Here is a 22930-nt window from a genome sequence, read left to right as displayed (position 1 = left end):
CCGCTAATCAATCACCACATCATTCTGCTCAGTTCAATTCAGTTCAAATTCAATTAAATCAAAGCGAGCCTTATCACAGGCAGTGTTTTCCCTGCGGCATGTTCCTTCATGCTGACAGGTATTAAATACGCCGTTTAGCCCTGACAGGGGAGGGGAGCCGTTTGGATCAGAAAGTGGAGGGCTCGGCGCTGGCAGGAGCTTTTGGGCAGGATGCCGCAGCCATCAGGAAAGACATGACTAATATGCCATTTGCAGATAATCGCTGGAGAGAGAGAGAGGAGAGGCGACCCTGAGGGACGGAGGCGTCCAGAGACCCCACCGGATGACCACGGGTGAGTGAGTAATTGCGGATCTCCGCAGTCAGAGAGGGGCAGTAGGTTCCTAATGGCCCACGCAGCCACTACACAGGTGGTACTCTGTGTGTTAAGGGTCATATTACTCCTCTTCCCCCTCCAAACTCTCACATGGCATTGGTATTCCAAGCCAACACTACTGCCTGATGCTGTTCAAACACACGCATACATGTGGAAAGAGCCAGAACATTTGGAGCTCTCTGGTATGAATATCAAAACCCTTATGTACCTTTCTCGTCTGGGTGTGCTTAGCTTTGATTAATGATTTAATGCTGTAGCAGAGCTAATCCACCAGGGGGAGCCACTACGCGTTTGGGCACTTAGCTGGGTACAAACCTGGCTTTCATGGAGCGAGACTAATTTGGTAAGCATAGTAAATGCACCACAGTAAAGATGTGAAAGTGGACACGAAGACTGTTCATGCTTAAGGTTAGAAGCACGCAAGAGAAGGGTGTGAGCAACCCACGGCATTCGGTGAAACGGTTAGTTAACAGTCTTGGGGAGCGCTGAGGGCCTGCTCATGAATATGTAGAGGAGAAAGCCTGCAGGAAACGAGGGCCAGAAACAAGAGCTGTATCTCAGAGCATATTTAAAAATGAAATGAGTAAACCTCGAAGGGAACACGACAGCGGCGGCGGTGGCAGCGGCAGCGGCAGCGATCTCAGTTGCAAACAGAAATTAAAAGCGCATATAAATATGAAAGACATTGCTCAGGGTCTCTGGCCATTAGGCTGGTGATGTGCAGCTTCCGATCTTTCAGCCCCTCCTGCCTGACGTATGAAAGGTAAATGAGAGTGGCTAGGAAAAACGCTGATGATGACAGGAGCGAGTGTGAAAATAACCTGAGGAAATGGAGTTTACGAGATTACTGCTCGACCCTCTCTTCCACTCATCGAGACACTCTCTCTCTCTCTCTCTGCAGGACATGAGAGGTGAGCAGTGACCCAGATTGCTTTGTACCTACACTTCTAGGACAACAGACTAACTGTACAGTTAAAGACAAGCTGTAAGAAATAACAGACCTAATGATCTGTGTGCCGTGATGTCGTATTTGGACAGCCTGATAGAGAAAACTTCCACACTATAACGTGATACAGAGTAGAAGTTGTACAGAGTAACATTTCTGTTTGAACAATAACATGTAACTGATCAGATTACTTAGTCTCGCTGGCCATGTAAAAGAAGCAGGATCACTTCAACTGGTTCTGTAAAGAATAGAGAATGAGGATCCACATTACAAACCCTTAAATAATTTATGTTCTTTAAATTTCCTTTTCGACAGATCACTGTAATTAAAACTAATTACGAGGTATTTTCCGCGTCTGAATTCTTTTCCAGAGTTCATACCACTGCATTAATCTTTCATAAGGCCCCAGTCGTCATCGTCCGAGAGGCAGACGCCTTTTTTTTTTTTTTTTTTTAAAGCTATAAAAACATGGTTCCTCCATCTGAAGCGCACATTGTTCAGGTAATTTCTCGGCAGACTGCAGCACACCGTCTAAATCTGGATAATCTCCTCCTGGAGCTCCAGCAACAAGTGGAAGAGAAAGCGGGGAGTGAAAAGCAGCTGTTAGCCCAGCGAGAGAGTGTAAAAGGGAATTATGGGGGATTATATCAGAGAGCGGGCGTTCCTCCACGCGGTGGAGGGAGCTGATGTGGGGGGGGCCGGGGGTGTCCGCAGGGCCGCCGCGCCTCCTTCCCACAGCGTGCGCGGCCTTAGCAGGGCACCCCGCTAACGAAGAGCTGCCCTCGTTATCTTCCTCAGCCTAAACGCGCAGCCCGCTCCTCTGCAAAGCAAAGCATTCTGATACGCTCCCCTGTGACCACCCCCGGCTCGGAGATGATGCTCCTTAGACTGGATCTCGACACCAGGCCAGGGGGAAAAAAGGCCGAATTTGTATGCTGCTTAACAGAAAGGGGGGCCCGTGCTGTGAACCAACACAGGGGAGCATTAGGCCGGCCGGAAGAGAGGCAGACAAGGTACTCACAATTTGTAACTCATGGCGACCTCCACGAAATACTTCCTCCTTTGGCGGTAAACGGCGTCCTTAAAGCCCTGGGGAAAAGGAAAAGAACAGCCGTCACATTCCGGGGGTTTCGGCGAGCACGGGCGTCACACCCACTGGCAGCCGGTCGCATGCAACGTGGACGCAGAGGGGCCTTGGGCTTCAGCTCCTCGCAGGGACCGATGTCTTAATTAGAGCACATTGACTGTCCCGGCCTCCACCATGGGGCCACAGAATAATTGGACATTCATTCTCCTTCCTCATTTCTACAAAAATACCCCTGATAGCTTATGAAAAGAGGTGACACGCTTTTCATCTCCGAAGCCTGTGAAGCTGTAATGATGTGGGATCCAGCTGTCCGCGTAAGTGCGTTAATGACGCTCTGAGGGCCCGATATTGTAATCACAGCCGCAAACAGGGTCTCAGTTCTTCATACACCGAAAGGTCCGCTCATTAACTCGTGGGTAGACCGCAGAGTCTCACTGCCTTAATGCTGCTGTGATCACATCAGGTGTGATTGAACTGGCTTTCATTCACAACCACCTCCGCTAAAATGGGTAGTGTGGGTGAGTCACGTAATAGCAAGGCAAAATATAAAGAGGGACCAAGCAGCAGTATGTTTCATTTTGTATCCATTAGCCCAAATCTGTTGTTTCTGCTATTTAAACGATTTATCAGTGTATTTATCTGAATTATGCTATAATCAGAACAGAACAGAACATGTAACAAAAGAGTAGTAAATCAGTGTCACAGTTCCAATGAGCTATTATGAGTGTGACCCATACACAGCTTCCTGTGTTCTCTGAACCGTTTGACATGCCCCGGTCTGTTTACAGTAGGGTACCAGATGAGGCCTTCCCATTGCATGGTAAATAGGCAAAAGCCTATTTATTCCCTTTTCTGGAGCGAGTGAAACAAAACTGAAAACAAGGAAGTAATAAAAGCAAGCACAAGTGAAGATGTCGATACTGGTCTCGCATAAGGTGAGCTGTCCTGTAAAGATTGCCGGGCTGAAAGCGTCAGGTTTCGAGGAGAGTCCGACCGCACATTGGCTGCGTGTTTAGAGCACACCTGAAAAAGACAGCGGGCAGCACCTGGGCTGGTTACCAATCACTGGCAGGTGTGCCTGTAGACCAGGCGGCCGCTGTCCAAGGTGCTGTTAGAGACAGCCGTAACACCTGCCAGCAGCCAAAATGAGGGATCGGCCCTCTCCGTTCCCACATCACCCCCCCTCCCAGCACCCCATATCCTCTCTGCCTCACCACCAGACCTCCTCACAAGACAGGAGCTCTTTCTTAGCAGCCGGCGCTGACAGGGAGAAGCACTAACAATGCGCGTGAGACAGGAGCTGGCGTGTATCATTCTAACACCGCGGAGGAGCCAGGAAACACAGAGGCCACCGTATGCTTCGCTGCTATACCTGCGGCGTCTAATCCTGTGAGAGAGTGTTTCATCCGGGAGCCGAAAAGTTGTGGTGGCCTTGTGTCTTCATCATTGAGCACGCCAAGCTACGGCCACGTATATTACAGTATAACAGTTGGCAGGACATGGCATGTCACTGCTAGTCTTGAACAACATCGTTTTTGGAAAATTGAGGCCAAGAATGATTTTGTACAGCACACTGTAGACTCTTTTAAAAGTACTGACTAACCATTTTTAGCTTCTTTTGCATGCTGAGCTACAAAAGCAAGAGGCTTGTACATGACCACATTGTCGTTTGTCCTTATCTTTGATGGACAAGCCTATTTTCTTACACAACATTTTGAGGTCAGCAGTATTGCTGAAAAATGTTGTTCAACTAACTAAACTTTTAAAAAGTGTTCTTCAAAGTTTAAAAAAAAAACAAAAAAAAAAACAGAATGTGATAGGGCTGCAGTCACACCAGAGGGTACACATAGAGAGCAGCTAACCGTGATAAGGAAGAGTGTTGCTGGGAAAAATAAAAATGAAAAAAACATTCTGAAAACTCGAACCCAAACGTATTTATGCTGTTCCAATGAATAGAATTTACCATAAACAAGTAACAAGTAAAAACAGTACTTGTCTTGATTTAAATCACCAAAGGGCCAAAAATGGATCCTTCCCAGTTTCTGTAATTGACAACCAAAGCCACCCTGTCTCCAAAGGGAGGGGAGTTTATCCAGACGCACAAGAAAACACTGGCAGAAGGCACAGCAGCAGAGGCGTAACACCAACACCCACTACCTATTTAATGGTTAAACGGCACGAGAGAAAAGCAGCACACACAGGAAGCACACTGGAAGTGCTGCTGCCTCTTAGAAGCTCCTGGAGTTCACGCCTTGCACCATCTGCGCATTAATCTTGATGTATATAATTCCATCTGCAATTACTGTCCCCCCCTTTCATATCACACAATTAAGCCAAATTACAGCTTTTGCGTCAGCTGCGTGCACGCTTGTTATGACTTAATTACTTTTTTTCATTCGCTGCTCTAGTTTTGTTTGTTGTAGAAGTGGTATTTTATAATGAGGAGTTGTCATATTCAGGGAAAATTGCCTGGGAACTAAATTAAAATAATTATTTTACAGTCGTGATTTTTCAGCAGCTATATTCGTAAAAGCTCTGTGCTTAACGTTTCGGAATAAAGACCAGGCTAAAGATTTAATTGTTTCAGAAAACAGAAGCTTTCCTCATACCTCACTCTAAAACATCACCACAGGGGTCCAAGTTAATCAGAGAGGGCCTCTCTACTCAGCTTATTGGCTGAAATAAGAGAGCAGTTTAGTGGTAGAAACATGGACCACTGTTCTCAGAACACACCTAGGCCATTTGCCTGGAACACCTCAGAGCTGGCAGGGTGGTATGGGAAGGGGGAACAGCACTGTTCCACTGGGCAGACCTGGGTTGTGAGCTGTGGGGTTGCCTTAGCAGAGGAATAAGGCTACACTCACCGGGTGATCAGCATCCAGTTCAGAGCCATACATCAGCACCCGGTGAGCACACTGATCGAGTTCCGAGATCTTCCGTGGAAACCACGGCACTCCGTCCAGCTCTGGCAACCCGTGGAAAAACACAAGGAAACACACACATGCACATGCAAACACACACGCACACACACACAAAACACACACATACACATACGTACAGTTGCTGTGGTAAGAGCTGACACAGTTGCAAGTCAAATTAGTATCATGAGTTATCATTATCATCAACATTGTTAATATAATTATTACAATTATCATCAGCAACATCATTCTCATAATATTCATATGTAGTTATTCACTGGTTGAGTGACTTTTTGCCACTATGAACTGGGAATAAGTTCAAATATTCACAGATTTGTCCAAAATCTATACTTCAGCTTTCAGATTTCATCATCTTATAAATTATACATTAACACATGGAAAATTCAAGCGTGAAAGTTACACTTTAAAATATCATTGACAAACTCGTTAAATATGAATAAGGTGGGGGGAAAAAAAGTGTTGCACTGAAACATTGTGGAGGCCATGACACTCTTATCAGTTTTTAAAAATCCATGGTTGCTTGGAATTTATTTTTCTCACTTTCTGATGTCAGATGAAAAGTTCCCCAGACTCTACTGGACACACATTGCAGCTGAAAGCTGTGCAATAACATGCTGATAAGGGTCCACAGAGTCCGGGATTTGTCTGGAGCAAGTGTAATTTTCACATAAGCCAGAGAGTCAGTCAGCACTTAGTCTGAGAATAAACCAGCTACTTTCACTGTAACTTCACGCAATCCTGTGAAATCAGGCGCGGCTTTTGAGACACATGGTGTGCAATAAATTGAATACTGACTCTTCTGTAAAACAGGCGTTCATGACCGGGATCAGAGGGCAAATTAAACGGAAACAACCCCAAAACAAACGTAACAAACTTGACATTTAGCAACAGAATGGAAATCTTCAGATGCAAATGATTTATGGATTTGAAAGTCCTATGATTCTCGCTGAGCTTCTTTAACTAACTTAACACAGGAAGTGATCGTGCATTGCTATTAATAAAAAGGAGCTGTGGGCCAAATGCAATGATTATATATTCATACACCTCTCCAAAGACCTCATTTCTCCAATTTGAGTGTTGCACTTAAAGTAATCAATATTTACTAAAAACCCATAGCTTATGGAAGCTCAGTTATCATATTATATATTACCTGCTGCTAAATCCATCAGCTTGTCTTGTAAAAAGCTTTTATTTCAGCTTTGCTCATTGAAAGGAAATTCTTATATTGACAGACTCTGTACTTTTTTGCAGCTTGCAGCTATAATTTTGCACTTGCTTCCTTAGCACACTAGGAAGTTTCTTAAACACAATAAAATACTGTTAAACTCCATTTTCTCACTACAATTTCCCAGTAGTCAGTCTACAGATCCAATATACTGTCTCATAAAATGTGCTCTAAACAGCACTGGACATTCTTGTTATTGAACGACTTCACACATGTATTTGATACAAGGCTCTAATGGGTAAGCAGTATTTGGAGCAGTGGAGGGCGGGTCAGCTGTTTTAGGATTGTATTTGGGGGGAGTCAGAAGTGATGGAAGAGTATATTTGGGGTTGTAGAGGATGAGTTAGCAGTGATGGAACAATGTTTAAGGAGACAGGGGGTGGAGTCAGCTGTGTTGGGACCTTATTTAGGGTGGTAGAGGGCAGAGTTAGGAGTGTTGGAACAGTATTTGGGGGGGTAGAGGTTGGACTCAGCAGTTTTGGGACTGTATTTCGGGTGGCACAGGGCGGAGTCAGCTATGTCAGGACTTTATTTGAGGGGGGTAGAGGGCAGACTCAGGGGTGTTGAGACTGTCGTTGAGATTGTGGGGGACGGAGTCGGCATCAGCCTGGCTCAGGGCATACCTTCCTCCTCGGACAGTGCACTGTCGGGTGAGTTCAGGGACAGGATGTTGAGGTTCTGTCTGAGGTGCTGCACCAGATCGTTGAACTCCGGCTTGCTGCAGCTGCAGTCAGCATAGATCTCTACCTCCGAGTCCCTGCGCTTGGACTTCCGGGACTCGATGTGAACCAGATTCACCCGCTTCTCCTTAAAGAGTAAGAGCAAAGATACATTACTGCATCAATACACACTACTCTAGTCCAGGCTCACTTCTCATTCACGATCAGCACATAGACTATAGTAATACAAATGACTCTAATATATGCTACTCCTTCAATGTCAAGGGCAAAAATACATTACATTAATAAACCTTATTCTCATACATGCATTGTTCTTTTTTCACTTAATGGGTGCAGATTACATGCATAAATAGCCAATGAGATGTGGAACTTAAATTCCCATCTTACCCACACACACACAGGCTAAACCTTTCTTGTAACCCAATTGAATCAACTGTGTACATGCAGTGCAGGGCCATGTTTTGAAATGATTAAGACCCGGCTCTAATAACATGCACCAATAAGCACATCTCCAGGGTCCCTGGCAGACCCACAAAGACATTACATGAACCTTGTATTCAATTTCAAGCGACTTTCTGTTTTCCGAGAAAGGAAATGTCACAGCAGACCTTGCTGAAGTGTACAGCTCGACTTCTTAATCTGAGCCTCGTTTCGGGGGCCGCGAATGCAAAGCCAGGGACAGAAACGGCCTCAGAGGGGGGGGACACGGTCATTAATAACAAACAAGACTCGGGTACAGGGCCTGTAATTGCAATGGGACTCTCCAACTCACAGGCTCGAGTCACGGACGTCCTGACATCCAAATAAACAAAGACGCAGGTACCGGATACGCTGCGCTGTAATGGCCCATGGGCCACTGCCTCTCTGAGCTGCTGTGTGCTTTCATTTCCCTTTCGCCTCTCATCTCTACCGTTGCGCCCCGAGGTTGAGTGAGATTGTGTGGGGGTGGGGTGGGGTGGGGTGGGGTGGGGTGGGGGGGGGGGGTGTGACACAAACCTGGAAGAGCCGCAGGGCCTTCACCAAGCATCCCACCTCGTTCTTGAGGGCGAACACCACGGCCGTCTTTCCAGACTCGTCCGTCTGGACCCGGCAGTCCTTGCCCGACTTCTCGTCGATCGGACCGAAGGACGGCCGCCGTGACTGAACGGAAGAGAGAGAACACGAGCGAGAGAGAGAGAGTGTCACATTGATGAGGAGGCAGAGCCGCGTTCTCCACGGCACGGCACAGCAATCTGTCATCCTGTGAGATTAAACCGCTCCCCACTCAATCTGCACGACTCCCGGGAATCTGGTCTGTGCATGAGATTCCGCATCTCTCTCTCTCTCTCTCTCTCAGCATAATCACCGCGCGTAAACCGCAAATAAAGACACCATTACAGCTGACACCCGCTCTGAAGGAAATGCAATTCAACCGGGACAACGGAGCCTGTGAAGAACATCATGTTTGTGTTTCTTCCCAACATTTTAACAGTGCCATTCATTTAACCTCCTGGTATAACCTCATTACACTCTCCGCTGATATACTGCTGTGTGTCCCCTTTCCCGTGGGTTAAGCTTCTTTATGGAGCGCAAGTGTCGCCCCGTGTAGGTGTGTCAGTGCTATTTCCAGGGAGCAGCTCTCATTGTCGTCGCCGGCCAGGGGTGGGGGTTTGCAGGAAGAGAGTGCAGGCAGGTTCAGCTGCCGCCCAGTAACCTGCACTGCAGTGTGGGCTTGGGTGTCTGTCCCCACTCAAGACACAGGAAAGAGGATAGGGCCCTGTTAGGGTGGAGTGTCAGGCCGCAGCTGGGAGGAGGAGGCGGGGGGGGGGGGGGGTAGGATTGCACAAGGTTCTGCCCTGCAGCCCTGTCAGAATCCCTCCATGCCCTTCCACCATGACTGCATTAGACTCATGGGTATAGGAGCCAAACTCATCTGTATATGTAGGTATGTGTATGCATATATCTGTATGTATATGTATAGGCATATGTGTGTTTGTATGTCATAGGGAGAAGAGGAGCTCATGGAACGATGAGAGAGATCTAGCGTGCGAGGGTGAATGTGCTGCCTCCTAAACAGGGGTAAAGGTGCACATCCCCTTCCAAACCCTTCCCCCAGGTCCTCTACCTGCGGTCAGCATTACTGAACCTCACTCCTCCCGGAGGGACCTGCTACTCTGTGCTACCATCCACCTGTACGTGCTTCAGAGCAAAACTGCAAGCAGACATTCTGCACCTTTTACAGACATCTTAGTAATGCTTTATAATCATGTGATACACACAGTTAAATGTAACATGTATGAGATACAAAATATGACAAAGCAATGAGCTTTTGAGCAATCTGCAGACTTGTCATAGCATGCAGCGCAAAAATCACATTGCAGTATACATGGACTCATTTGTATATTATATAAATATTGTCATAATTACTAATGCAAATCTGAGTAGTTCTAAAACTTTAAACAGCAAAAACACTTTTTTAACGTTTTTAAAAAACAATTAAATACATACCTTACCTATTTCATAAAATCTGCCATTAGACCAATTGGTCAAAGAGCTCTCTAGATACCTGCTAAGTACCTCTCCAAAACTATTCTGTCTATTACTCAAAAATAATGTAAAGGATCAAGTATCATCGTGTGATTTACAGTACTTTATTCACACTACACTGTTTATTACGGTTTATAAACCTCACAAAAGCAAATGTGTCCCAGTACTGATCTGTGGTTGACGGTGTGATGTTTCACGTTTTACAGCTAGCCTGTGACACAGGTAAGCATCATGTCACGTCCTCGTTACCAGCGGCTTCGTTATGTGGCGCGATTAGAGGAGTCACTCACCGCTTGGGCTCCGACCCGCTGCTGGTCCAGCATGGCCGAATCCAGGGACAGCCCCCTCCGGGCCCAGTACTTACTGGAGAACATCATCATGGCAGGCTGCATCCTAGGAAGCGCCTCCTGCCTGGTCTTCTTCAGCGGCGAGGCGGCCATCGCAGCGCTGTCCGGTAGGTCTTTCCGCAGAGTGCCTCCCGCCGCGAGCTCGTGCGCGCTTTATATAGCGTCCCGGAAGATCCTGATAAGAACCCCCCCACCCCACCCCACACCCCCCCGCTCCCTCCGGGCGACGCGCGCTTTCAGATAAACCAGGCGCGCCCCCTTTAAACACACGTCTCCCCTTGATTTGTAAATGCAGCCTCCCTGCACGCCTCCTTCTGATAACCCCAGTGTTAATCCCTAATCTACCTGTTGAATGGCAGTGCTTCAGAAACACGCACACACAAGCCTAACCACAGAAGAACAGACAGTAAACAGCCCAGAAAAGACACGCGAGGCGAGAGCGTCTGCACCGTTTTTAAGGAATATAACTGAAGAAAGTACAACCATAATGAATTAGTAAGCATGATGGATTTATGAATCGGCATGGTGTTCAGAATATAACACTTACTGTGCATTCTTCTCTGCAGATTGCTTTTAGTACAGTATGCATGCGTCTGCTGGGATCGCATGCACATTTATATTCAGCTTGAATACAGTGTGAAAAACAACGTGGCCACAATGCGGGTTGTATATACCTTTCGATATGGCCACTGATTGGGTCTGTAACCTTTTTTCCAATGTAATATTGGCATGCAGGACTGTTGTTTTTGCAGACACGTCTTGAAACTACTGCAACTGTTGTCAGTTCACACAAAATTGCAAAAGGCTGCAAAATGCAATTTTGGAATAAACAGTCACTGCAGGTTATTAAATTTTCAGACAATTTGACAGTTTCATCATAACAGACAATCACAGCAGGATACTGCAAGACAAAACATAACTAAATATGGAGACAGTTGGGGCTTTCAGTTTAAGGCCCTGGGATGTGACTGGCCGGCCCCAGAGTGTATTCCGTCATAAACCTGCATCATATATAACAGCACTCAGTTCTGAGAAAGGGCTGGCTGAAACCCTCAACTCTGCAGGCCTGATGGCACACATTTTCATTTACATTAACAGCCATTAGGTTACACGTCATGAAGTGTACAGCTCGACTTCTTAATCTGAGCCTCGTTTCGGGGGCCGCGAATGCAAAGTCAGGGACAGAAACGGCCTCAGAGGGGGGGACACGGTCATTAATATGTACAGGCAGCTTGGCTGATGAATATGTCACATTTCCTCACAGAACAAACCACAGGACTGACTGACTGACACGCCCATACCCGGTGGGTGTGCGTAAGAGTTTCTGGCGACCGTCATCACCGGTATACGCAGCTTGCGATGAGAAAAACAAAGCTTCCCTGATTTCCCCCCCCCCCTTTTCCCACAACTGATAAACACTGCTTTACAACTCCGCCCAAATACATGTCTATTCCTGACACCCTGAATGCAGGTTTTTAATAAAAGCAGTGAAAGATGGGAGATAAGTCACGGCTGTGTGTAGAAAGCTATCGGCTGACTGTGAGGCAATTTCCTGTTGGACAGGAAATGAAAGAGCATGGAGATGGAGGCAGGCCTCTGATACTTTGTTATGAATGTGACGCTGGCTTATGAACAGATGAGAGATATTATGCTTGGAGCAGCTGCTTTTTTTTGCTATTTCTTCAATGCCTCCATGCTTCAAACATCTCCAAATGCCTTCTGCGAAAACACAAAATAGATGTGCTGGGAACGGTCAACGAACCAGCGGAAAAAAAAAAAAGTCACATCACACGGTTTATCAGGAACTTAAAAGAAGCTAAATCCAAATGCCACTCGGAACAGAGCGAGGCGTGTTAAGCAGGGCAGTGCAGCGGCCGTGTGCAGGGACTTCTGTGAATGACAGCAGCACCGCCTCCTATTGATCCATCAGGGTTGCCTCACCTAGTTAGAAATCCTCCAGTGGCAGCCCCTCATCTTTTAAATGCAAATGTGCTACAAGCCATCTTAAAGTGAATGAATTCTGGGACAGGCACAAATGATGGACAAGTATCCAAAACACACTGACTCAGGATTCGCCTAAATCTGTTATTCAAACGTAACGACAAAGCGCTACAGCAGTGAGACTGAAAAGCACCACAGTTGGACAGAATATTCTCCACAGTCTTCAATCACAGAGAAATACACGTTCACATTCCATCCACCTGAGAGCTAAAAATTCTATTATTCAGCCAACAGGTGGAACGGAGGCTCTTTTCCTTCTGTTATACTTAGGGCATATAACAAAGGTGTCGTCATAGTTTGTAACATTCTTCAGTTTCCAAATTTCTCTTGCTGAAGACAGGTACCCAACTAGCATGCACAAGTAACGGCTCGGAGTGTGCCCAAAACATATAATGAAAATTATTTGAATATTATATTGAATATTATTTGTGTTATTAAAACAAAAATTAAAAAAATAACAAAGTCCAATAGTATGAGCAATGTTATTTGTATTTCAAACAAAATTGAGCTTGATGATATACAACTTAGAAACTTCAATCATATGCAGAAAACAATTTTTTTTTGCATACTTAAAGTTGCAGTTTGAAAATAATTGCAGTAACTTCTTTTCTTCTTTTAAATTTTCAGTTTTCTTTTTTTTGAGGGGAAAAGATACAGTGCTCTGTCCAAAAAACAAAAAGAAAACTTAGAGAGGTTATACAACACCACCCGTTTCACAGCTAAGGACTGGTAAAGTATTAGGCAAAGCATGAGTCAGGTAAAATATGGTGTTATGTTTCAAGCATACGTATTTATCAAAGTAATTATCAATACAGTACAATCATTGAGAATATACAAATATGTATATGTACACACTGTATAAACACAAGTCACCCTGTATCTCATTGTACAGCTTATTTGTCCGACACTGCGCTGGATCTGAGCAACGAAAATGGAAACAGAACTCCTTAAGAACCTTCTGGGTGTCTGGTCTGTTTTAGGTTCCTGCTGGAACACACAGAGGGGCAGTTTTGAAAAGGATCTGAGAGGAGAGGTTAGTGGAGCAGACTCAACTGTGTCTGTCTGAATTGGCAAAGGGGATCAAACAAAATAACTGAAGGCCACTTTTGTTCATGCCATTTTTTTACCCACGTGTCATTGCTTTGGCCGGGGCTAGTGACAGGCCCTTCCAAGCTGACGGACACGAGTTTGCTTCAAAACTGGTTCTGGGTTTGGAGCCCTCTGTGTGGTGAACAGCACTCACACCTTGAGTTGGGTGGTTTGCACACCTGAGGCCACCCGAGTTAAAGATGGAAATTCACTGAGAATAGGACTGCCCTTCCACTTGGGCCCCGCCGATCTGTCCACAACGCCTTCCCCCTTTTTTTCTGAACATTTAAACATGTCACTTTTTAATCCTTTTCATTGGCCTGTCTGGCAGGTTCTACAGGAGTAGTGTTGGTAGCAATGGCCAAATTCTGTGTTGAAGATGAACAAGCATGTATATATACGTGAAGGTACTGTCAATCACAACAAAGTCACGCTCTGCTGGGCTACATTTTTCAATTCACTGTCATTTAAGTTTCACCCATGCTGAGATAAGGTAACCAAGGTAACCACGGTATAAGGCAGGGTTTGGATGTTGTTCTATCGCTTCCTAAGACATGTGTTCTATTTCCAGAGAAAATATAAAGCTGTTTTCAATGGATCTATCCATAAACTGACACTATAAATTAATGCCAGGTACTACACATTACATTATATGTCACCATCATCAGTATACCATCGACTTTTATACGAATCTCAAAATATGTAATCATCTACCACAGCCTCTGTTTGTCTGATATACATCAATCAGCTAAGTTAGATCCACCATTTTCAATTTCACTTGAATAACTCAGACATGATTCAGAATGTTTAACTGAAAAAAAACTCAAATCTGTTACAGTTTAAAATTAAAACTCAACTTTATGCAAGTGAGAAGGAATGATCATTTTGAACGAAAGACCAATATGGTACACGGAGTTACAAAAATAATTCAGTTTGAGACCTGTTTAGAACTTTGTTTTGTTTTTTCCCCCACACTTAGCCATGATAATGCCATACCTTTCACCAAATAAGTAATTCTATCCCAATACTCTTTCTCTCTTGGTGGCTGAGGGGCTGAGGAAAAAAAATATCTGTGTTGACTGGATTGTTTACTACGATATGTAGGCTAATTTGTAAACATCGTGGGCTGCTTCTCGTAAATGTCCGTTGCCATTGGAGATGAGTTCCGCCACGCACTCCTGTCTGTGTGCGGCCCTGGGGGGCTCTGGCGAATCCAGCATGCCGAACTCGCTTGTCTCCAGCCTTGGAGCTTCCGCTTCTGAGTTAAAGCCCAAAATCTCGCTCACTGAACTCGGCAGATCCTAAAAGACAACCAAAGGCACAGAGGAATTTCAAGGATGAAGGCTTGGAGTCATACTGTACTGAAATGAATCTTATCACAATGTATCACAATGTCACATTTACTTTCAACATGTACTTGCAACAGCGTGATCAACTGTTCTCCATGCAGACATGTATATGCAACAGCATACCTTACAACTTTTAATCTGCATACAGATTGCTTCAGCTTTGAGGAGGATTTCTTCAACGTCGAGTTTCATTGAAAGTTCGTTTATGTGCTGTTGTAACAAATACAATAACATTAACTTGCACAGTAAATCATGAACATTCAAAGCCCTAACACTGCTATAATGATAAGAACAACTTCAATATAGAAAAACAGTGTTGCTGTCTGGAACTGAAAAATATGTGTGAGAGAAACCAACACAGATTGCGCTGAGAACTGCCAAGCGTCCAAATTCTCATGTTCAATTCCAAAATACAATTATTTCACTGACGTTTCAGGCTCTGTTCCAGTGTCATCCAGATTTAGACTTCTAATAATACTTAAGGCCAAATGCTGAACATTTGAGTTTTTTCATAAATCTGAAAACTAGTGCATCATGATCCGTCAGGCGCTGCATAATTTCCATGGTAACAGCCATTGGTACCTTGGTAACAAAACTGTTACCATGGCATAATTACCTTATCAGCAACCTGATACGAGGCAAAATGAAAAAAGTTAAAACTAAAATTAAATATGAATGAACCTCAGCTCATATGAATAAATACAACAAGTGATAACCTTGCTTGTATCCTTAATCCCTCATGCAAAAAATTTCCATTAAAAAGAGCAGAAAAACACATCGTGAATACCACATCTACATTTTGCCATTTATTTTACATAATCTGCATTTGAATAATCTTGTGTCAACACTCAGCAGGGGGAAAAAAATAGGAAGATCGATGCTGAAAGAGTATCAACAAGGAATTAAGGTGGCATTAACAGTGGAGCCGGGGCAGAAGCCCAGTGGAAAGTCTTATCTTCCAACCCCAATGGCAGAGATAGGAAGCCCCGGCTCTCAGGGGTATCTCATTACCAAACGGAACATAACTCTGAGCCAGATAAGGCTGCCATCTCTGAGGAAAACTACCTGGGACGCCGCTGAGGCTCCATTAACATTACCTTTAGGATCTCATTGAATCCGTAATGTTCCTCCATAATTTTCTGCTTCTCTGAGTCCAGAATAGCACAGCACACCAGCAGGTGAAAGTTTTGGCACGGCAACCCAGTCCACATAACCTAAACAGCAGAGAGTACAACAAGACATGGTCATGTCAAAGAACTAATTATCATAAATATAATTAAAACCCCTTTAACTGAATACATTTTTTTCTTTGTTTGTTCTGTTTTTTCCCTGTTTGTTTGTTTCATTTTATTTTTTGGCTTTGCTTCTGGACAAATGCCCAAAAGGAAAACAAAAAAAAAAAAATCCCACCCGTTTTATCTGTAGTGTGATTCATCTCGGAGGAGTTTAACGACAGCGTAAAATGAGGAGATACGAAAATAACCACAAAACGAAAAAAAAAAAACAGGGGAACAAACACTTCACTGGGCGCAAGCAGCGCCGGGAGCGGCCGCCTCTGTGACGAGGTGCCAGACACACAGGGGGAAGAGGAGTCTGGCTGCGGCCCAGGGGTGGGGAGGCAGGCCCATTATGGGCGGCCGAGCTCACGCTGTCAGCTCTGACTAATGTGCGCAGCGCGGCGCATTTTTACACATTCAGGACTCCTGTCAGGCGGGGCCGGGCGGCGGCGCCGGGCTGAACGAGCCTCCGTTGCACCCGCGGAGCCAGAGAGACCCGGAAAGGCCCCCCCCCCCCCTCCCCCCGGACGCGCCCGGTTGGCTCAGGAGCAGTGCGGGACCAATCGGATCGATCGGACCGACCGCGGCGACTCACCTCCCACAGGCGAAGGACGTCCTGGAAGCTGAGCTCCCTCTTGAAGCGGATCAGTAACCAGCGGAAACAGAAGTACAGGTAACCCGAATCCTGGGACTCTGTGAAGTGAGAGTGGGTGGGGGGGCAGTGTTAGGGGAAATGCCTGAGGCCTGCAGGAGGGTCTTTAAAACAGCTGTGCTCTCCTGCATCCGCTAACACCACAAACATCCACAACTGCCAGGAAAAGCAGAGGCCAAATACTACCACAAACATATTGACTGAGAAGGTCAATTATGATGGTGGGATGGGAGCCCACAGGCCCAGAACCAGCGCCTGCAACACCGCATTAAATATACAGGACCTCCTGAAGCTGCTCTCTCCCTGTGTGCAAGTTTACAAAGTTCGCCTGCTCAGCACTCCAGGCAAAGTTCATCTGACCATCAAAGGACAGAGGAAGGTCAATAAAATGTTTGCGATTATAAATTGCACCAGCAATTCCCCCAAGGGACACTGTCAATCTCCCACCAAAGAACAATTATGCTCTTCACCTTCTTCATTGATATTGTCCTAAACCTAACCTTTCCTGGGTAATAAAAGCAATAAAGAACGTGTTCGCATTTGCATAGTATTGGATTTTCTTTCTTATTTTCCTAATATTCACTCTAAATTCTGCTCTGGTTGTTATAAGTAGCTTATGTGCCAAGGTTGTTATCAGTAGCGTACTTGGTTGCCGCTGCTGAAGTGTAACTGATGAAAATTAAAGAAGTAGTGACCACACTTTTTTGTAATACATCATTGTCAAAAACTCCTCCAGAAAGGTTTCGAAATTAAAGGGGTACTCCTAAAAAATATAACCGGGTTCATCAGTTCTTGTCCTTTGCTACGATATTTTGAAACGATTTCCTATGTCTCCTGACTGAAGCTGCGCATTATATGCATGACAGAGCAGTTCACTAAGGCCCTAATAACTAGCTGTTCAGCGACACGCCACTGTGAGAGCGACAGGCCACTGTGAGAGCAAAGACCACTGTGAGAGCGACAGGCCACTGTGAGAGCGACAGACCACTGTGAGAGCGACAGGCCACTGTGAGAGCGACAGACCACTGTGAGAGCGACAGGCCACTATGAGAGCGACACACCACTGTGAGAGTAACAGGCCACTGTGAGAGCGACAGGCCACTGTGAGAGCAAAGACCACTGTGAGAGCGACACACCACTGTGAGAGCGACAGACCACATGCTCGAGACATGTCTGCCGGCTTGCTGTTTGCAGTCACTGACAATGAATGCGTTCATAAAAGATGGGACCTGCGTGATTCCGCAAGACAATCAAAAGCAGCGTCATTATTCCTGCAGGTGTCTTCCGAATGTGCCTCGGCACCCTGAGCTCAGTTCTAACGTCATGTCCGTTTAATCTGGTCGATGTCAGTGAGAACTCTGCTTTTGGAGTTTCGGAGGAGTGCCTCTGCTGTAAAGCAGAGTGTGTTTTGGGACAATGATATATTACAAGAGAGTCTGAGGTTATTAATAATGAATTTTCATCAGCTTGAAAAGATCAGCACAAACGACAAAATAAGTAGCGTAACTGTATTTGACAAATTGCACCCACAGAGTACTTGGAGACGCTCACAATAACAACAAAAGGAGCCAGGCCAGTAATACAGTATGCAAATGAAATGAGATTTGCTATAACTTTAATTTCACCAGGAAAGCTTAGATTTATGAGAATTTCTGTGAGGGAGACACAGACTGTAATTATACTTTCTGGCAATGCAGTGTCAAATGCTTCCAAATGCTCCCAGGGAACCGATATAATTTATTACCACAAAACAGCACTGACCTTTAGGTGTCCTCTAAAAGTTAGTTGGTAGAGTTGTCCCTTTAACAATCTAATTATTAACAATCTTAATAACATTATTTGGCCCCTGCAGTATAGTGCAGCTATGACAGAAATTACTAATTGTATGCAATTGGTTTAAGTGCAGTACAAAAAACATGTAAAAAATAAATTACGTGAATTTGCAGAAGTCACTGCATTTTCGTAAAATTCAACAGTGCTTAGCAAAGACCTATCCTTCACATGTGAGGAATGAGCAGCCGTGCTGGAGAAGCTGAAGAGACAGCATTACTTCCAGTGCGGCCGTGCCACAGAGAGGGTCTGAGGACTGACTGCAGAAGAGCCTGCAGAAACACAGACATCTCTGGGGCGGGGACAGAGAACCAAGCGGGACCAAGAAGGACCAAGCTCTCATACCAAGGTAGTTCCAGAACGCAAGGTCCAGTAGCCGTAGCAACGTGCTGAGCTGGATCAGCTGGGTCTTCATGCCCTGCATCTGCTCCTCGAAGTTCTGGTGCTGTCAGGAGAACACAAGTAAGACAAGCGTGTAAACCAGGGCTCTTCTCTTCATTGCTACGTGTATTACAGCAGAAGCACTGCAGTGGGTGAGAACTTTTTTTTTGTTTACCAGGGGGCTGGTGGAAACATAGGTCTATCTCTGCCTTTGTACTTAACCTAAGAGTAAACTTCAGAAACAATGCCGCAGTACAGAGAGAGACTATGTTTAATGCAAACTATGCAAGTCGCCTTCACTTCAACAACACTGCCATGCTAATAACCAAACAATTACAATAACAACAACAACAATAACATTATTAATAATCACAACAAAAGCCATAGCTCTAAGCACATTCATCAATATATAGGCTACAGGATCAGCAGCAGGATTATGGCAGGATTATGTATTTAAGTGTCAGAGGGGAATTTTTGCACGTATACACATTATAAATTGATGCTAAGCATTACCAGGCTGGAGCTGGAACAGAACGACAAAGGTTCGCATTTCCTTGAATAATGAGGACTTAAAGGGTATCAGAGTACTCATCCAGCCACCGATGTTCTGATAGGAGTTTAAGGCTGCAAATCTGCCTGGAGCTGCAGTATTTGAGAACTATGAATGGCTCAAATTCTAAATCTCTTTTGAAATGCCTGCAGCAGCCTTGTGAAAGAGAGAAAGAGAGAGTCAAGACTTGTGAATACTGAGCCTGGAACTCAATCATCATTTGTCCTTAACTTTGGCTGGAAATTAAATGCAAGAGGAACGTCCAACTTTTTTCTTAAAAAAAAAACACGCTGGTGAGTTTAGTGAGTCCACCAAAATAATTTAAATTAATTTTTTTTTCCTCAATAAAAACTTAACACCTTTATTTGTGAGTCAAAACTAAGGATGGATGTCGGACGAATCCAGACCTTAATCTGAAAGTAAGCTATGGAAGATGCAGTGCAACTTTACACAATGCAGAGAACCAGGAAATCGTGAAAGGACAATAGCCTGGTGGGAAGCATCCACAGTGTGGAAGGCACAAGGGCAGCCCTGATAGAGAAGGCCACTCCACACTAGAGGGTCTAATTTCTCACTTGCTATTGGTGGAAATGCGAGAATTCCCCCCTGTGACTGATGTGGCCCTGACGCAATTCCATTCACCCTTCACTCCTTCAGCCTTTTCGAAGGAACCAATCAACAGTCATATAATCCAAAAAGCTTTGCCACTCCTCCTCACTCCACACACCAGCCACTAACTGTGTTTACAGGACAGTACTGCACAGATGAAAACCACAGAGAGAAATGTGAGGTACTGAAGGCCTCACCATTTGATCCATGAAGGACACAAAGCACCAGAAAGCATCCACTTCATTCTCCATCACGTAGAGGATCGGGGACAGCAAATCGCTCATTCCCTGGACGTACCCTGGTGGGAAGCAGAGAGAAGATGTAAACCATGTCATCTCTGGAGTGTCACAGGTACACCAGAACACATCACACTGCTGTATCAAAGGATCTTAAAATATCAAAGGACTCAGGATAATCCACATTCAGATTGTCTAAAATCTGACATATACTGGTGTCTTTAAAGGACAATAATAAGAATCCTCTGGTGTTTGTCAATCATTGAAAGAAGTTGTCTGAATTACCAGGCAGTGAAAAATACATTCTATTACAGGACACATGACGTTGGACCTCTGCATCTCCAGTTCCCTCACGTTCCACGTTACCAGAAAAACAATCAGGAGAGAACCGAATGGCAAAGTCTCTCAAACAACCAATTTCCCAACACTGTGCAGCCACTGGAAAATCACTTCTGTGAGGATACATACAGTGAATGAAATGGAACGGATATCTGCAGGGTGGAGGCTATATCCGAAAACACAGTGTGTGCCTGTTTATTGGGTGGTGTGGTGTGCAGGGCTACGTGAGGCCGGGGGATGCTGCAGGCGCTTACCCAGATCAAAGTCGTACATGCAGTACGTCATCAGGATGTCGTTGAGCAGGATCAGGCCCGGGTTGTCTGGACCTTCGTAGAATTTGTTGGTTCGGTCAGTTCTGTTGACATCCTTTTCTGCAGAAGCATTACACGTGCAAGTCAGGGTGGAGAAGCCAAGATGACGATCAACATCAAACCGCATTCGATACAAATACATGGTGTTTTTTCTGGATTCTTCTTTTTTCCTGCACCACTTTTAGGGTTGTGAGAATCTTCTCAATGACACAGCTGGGCTCGAACCCGGGCCACAGGGCTCTGTTTGCCCTCCTGAAACCACTGATCCACTCAGGAGCCCCAAACAACAACTTTAATGAAATTTTACAAAGACCAATGGCTGAGCCAAACTTTGTGGTAGTTGTGTTCTTTTGTAATGTGGCTGTCAGAGACATTCAATGCACATTTGATCTTTTGTAATGATTGTTTTGATGAGAGAAGGAGCCCCCTGAGAGCACGCTTGAAAAATACAGAAATTTTAAAAAGCAAAAAATAAAACCTGAAACCTTCAAGTGCCATCATTAAAATGTTGAGTGCGGACAGCCTCAGTGGAGACTTTCCATATTAATTTGATGGCATTTGCAGAAAAGCAGGGCTGTTCACAACAGAACCTTTTCAACTTCAGCGAAAACTTAATAGGGTGACATCCAAAGTGAACTGTATGAAGAGTGAAATGCCAAGTTAATTCCACACTAAGCGATCCAGTCAGAGTCATTACAGGGGGAATCTCTCAAAGGGCGGAGGAAGCGTATCAGCACCTGACACCACCTCGGTGTGTGTGTGTGTATGTGTGTGTGCGCGTGCGAGGGAGGAGCTGGAAAATAACATAAATGAAACATGCCACATTCAAAGGCCGACTGATGTGGACCTCTTCTCTGCTGCCTGATTTTACTCTTTTGTGTTTCAGGAGGGTCTGGATAAAGCCGGTGTGTGGCTGCACACAGAGGAACACGGGAGACGAGGGAGGCGCTTGCACGTGCCGAGCGCCGCCGTGGATTCTGGGAAATTACCTATCAGGCTCTTGTAGTCTCGCAACCTGGAGTTCCTCTTCTCCTGCTCTTCGCTGACCGACTTCCACTGGAGCTTCATTCTGAAGTACTCGTCCCTGATGCAGAGCAGAGAGGGGGAAAAGTGTCAGGAGAAGACCGCCGCCCGTCAGGCTGTGAGGACCCCCCCACTCCCGGCTGTGCACTCTGACCTCACACTGCCACGCCCACATCTACAGCCCCACCTCCTGCACACCACTCTGCGTCCCTTCTGAATGTAAGTCAGTAGAAAACGGCAAGAAAACCATTAAAGCTAATACCTAGCTGAAACACCAATGACACACCTCAACCCTGCTATTGAGTCAAGGGATCTTTTTATGCTTAGTGGAGGGGCTGATTAAACACTAAACCATGCCCGGCTATGAATTCTTCATTTTGGTGCACGCCGCATATAGAACAACTATAGAAGATCAATGAAGCAGCACCGCTGTAAGGAATTAAATGTGTCATGCTGTATTTGTAATGTGGGAGCTCCATTATAATAGATATATACATATACAAAAGCTTCCTTAAGACAGTCCAGACTGAAGCCCATGTTTTCTAGTGCATCTTCCGAGATCCCTGTGGACCAATGCAAGTCCCCCTGAATTAAAGAGCATCTTACACATACCGCAATAATTATCACCGGAATATGACAGGAGAAACATAAAGCAGGCTAATGTAAATATCACCCCTCCTGAGCATTACCGCGGTGCCCATAGGGACACGGCGTGTCAGTGCCAGGCTTATTTCATCCTGACAATCGCCTCCCTGCCATCGGCTTCCGCGGCCCGCAGCCAGTTCCAACGCTCTTATGTCTTTTTTAAGAGCGAGTCAGAAACATTATTATCAGTTCAGTGTTGTGGAGGTGTAGCAGCAAGAAGGAAAGGAAAAAAAAAACCAGACAAAACAGGGCAGTAAGAGCGTGTAGGCATGGGAGATGAAGGCGGGTAATCAGCTGCTAACGCAACTACAGCCAAAGCAGAGGAGAAGGAGTGATGTCTCTCTGCGCTACAGCCCAGTGAAAGACGCACAAAACGCCCAGAGTCTGAGCCAACAGCCGGCCTTCAGAAATGAACCCGAGCGCATGAGCGATCCTCAAATGCCTTCAATTACTGGAGCCAAGGACAGTATGATCAGTCTGGAGTTGTCCGTACAAAGTCAGTGATAGCTGAAAG

At 45.3% G+C, this 22930-nt stretch overlaps 2 protein-coding genes across 5 annotated transcripts in view; both read right to left on the bottom strand.

The window, feature by feature from the left end:
• The window catches only part of tph2 (tryptophan hydroxylase 2 (tryptophan 5-monooxygenase)), a 30702-nt gene extending 20521 nt beyond the window's left edge, over nucleotides 1-10181 (bottom strand). Inside the window, exons 1-5 of one of the 4 annotated variants that reach the window (XM_036519972.1) lie at nucleotides 10068-10181; nucleotides 8248-8391; nucleotides 7194-7378; nucleotides 5272-5419; nucleotides 2342-2409 (exon numbers count right to left, since the gene is read on the bottom strand). In XM_036519972.1, coding sequence (XP_036375865.1) covers nucleotides 2342-2409; nucleotides 5272-5419; nucleotides 7194-7378; nucleotides 8248-8391; nucleotides 10068-10169 — 647 coding nt within the window. In that variant the 5' untranslated portion in view covers nucleotides 10170-10181. Of the gene's footprint in view, nucleotides 1-2341; nucleotides 2410-5271; nucleotides 5421-7193; nucleotides 7379-8247; nucleotides 8392-10046 lie in introns of all 4 variants that reach the window. The other 3 variants (XM_036519973.1, XM_036519971.1, XM_036519970.1) reach the window with 3 other exon arrangements.
• Nucleotides 10182-13776: 3595 nt separating this feature from the next.
• tbc1d15 (TBC1 domain family, member 15) overlaps nucleotides 13777-22930 on the bottom strand; it is a 31973-nt gene continuing 22819 nt past the window's right edge. Inside the window, exons 9-16 of the mRNA XM_036520328.1 lie at nucleotides 21738-21832; nucleotides 20692-20808; nucleotides 20060-20160; nucleotides 18668-18767; nucleotides 16436-16533; nucleotides 15661-15777; nucleotides 14687-14773; nucleotides 13777-14515 (exon numbers count right to left, since the gene is read on the bottom strand). Of these exons, the coding sequence (XP_036376221.1) occupies nucleotides 14306-14515; nucleotides 14687-14773; nucleotides 15661-15777; nucleotides 16436-16533; nucleotides 18668-18767; nucleotides 20060-20160; nucleotides 20692-20808; nucleotides 21738-21832 (925 nt within the window). The 3' untranslated portion in view covers nucleotides 13777-14305. The remainder of the gene's footprint in view (nucleotides 14516-14686; nucleotides 14774-15660; nucleotides 15778-16435; nucleotides 16534-18667; nucleotides 18768-20059; nucleotides 20161-20691; nucleotides 20809-21737; nucleotides 21833-22930) is intronic.

This window comes from Megalops cyprinoides, chromosome 25 (assembly GCF_013368585.1).
Source record: "Megalops cyprinoides isolate fMegCyp1 chromosome 25, fMegCyp1.pri, whole genome shotgun sequence".
Lineage (NCBI taxonomy): Eukaryota > Metazoa > Chordata > Actinopteri > Elopiformes > Megalopidae > Megalops > Megalops cyprinoides.
This window is presented reverse-complemented; position numbering and strand designations above follow the sequence as displayed.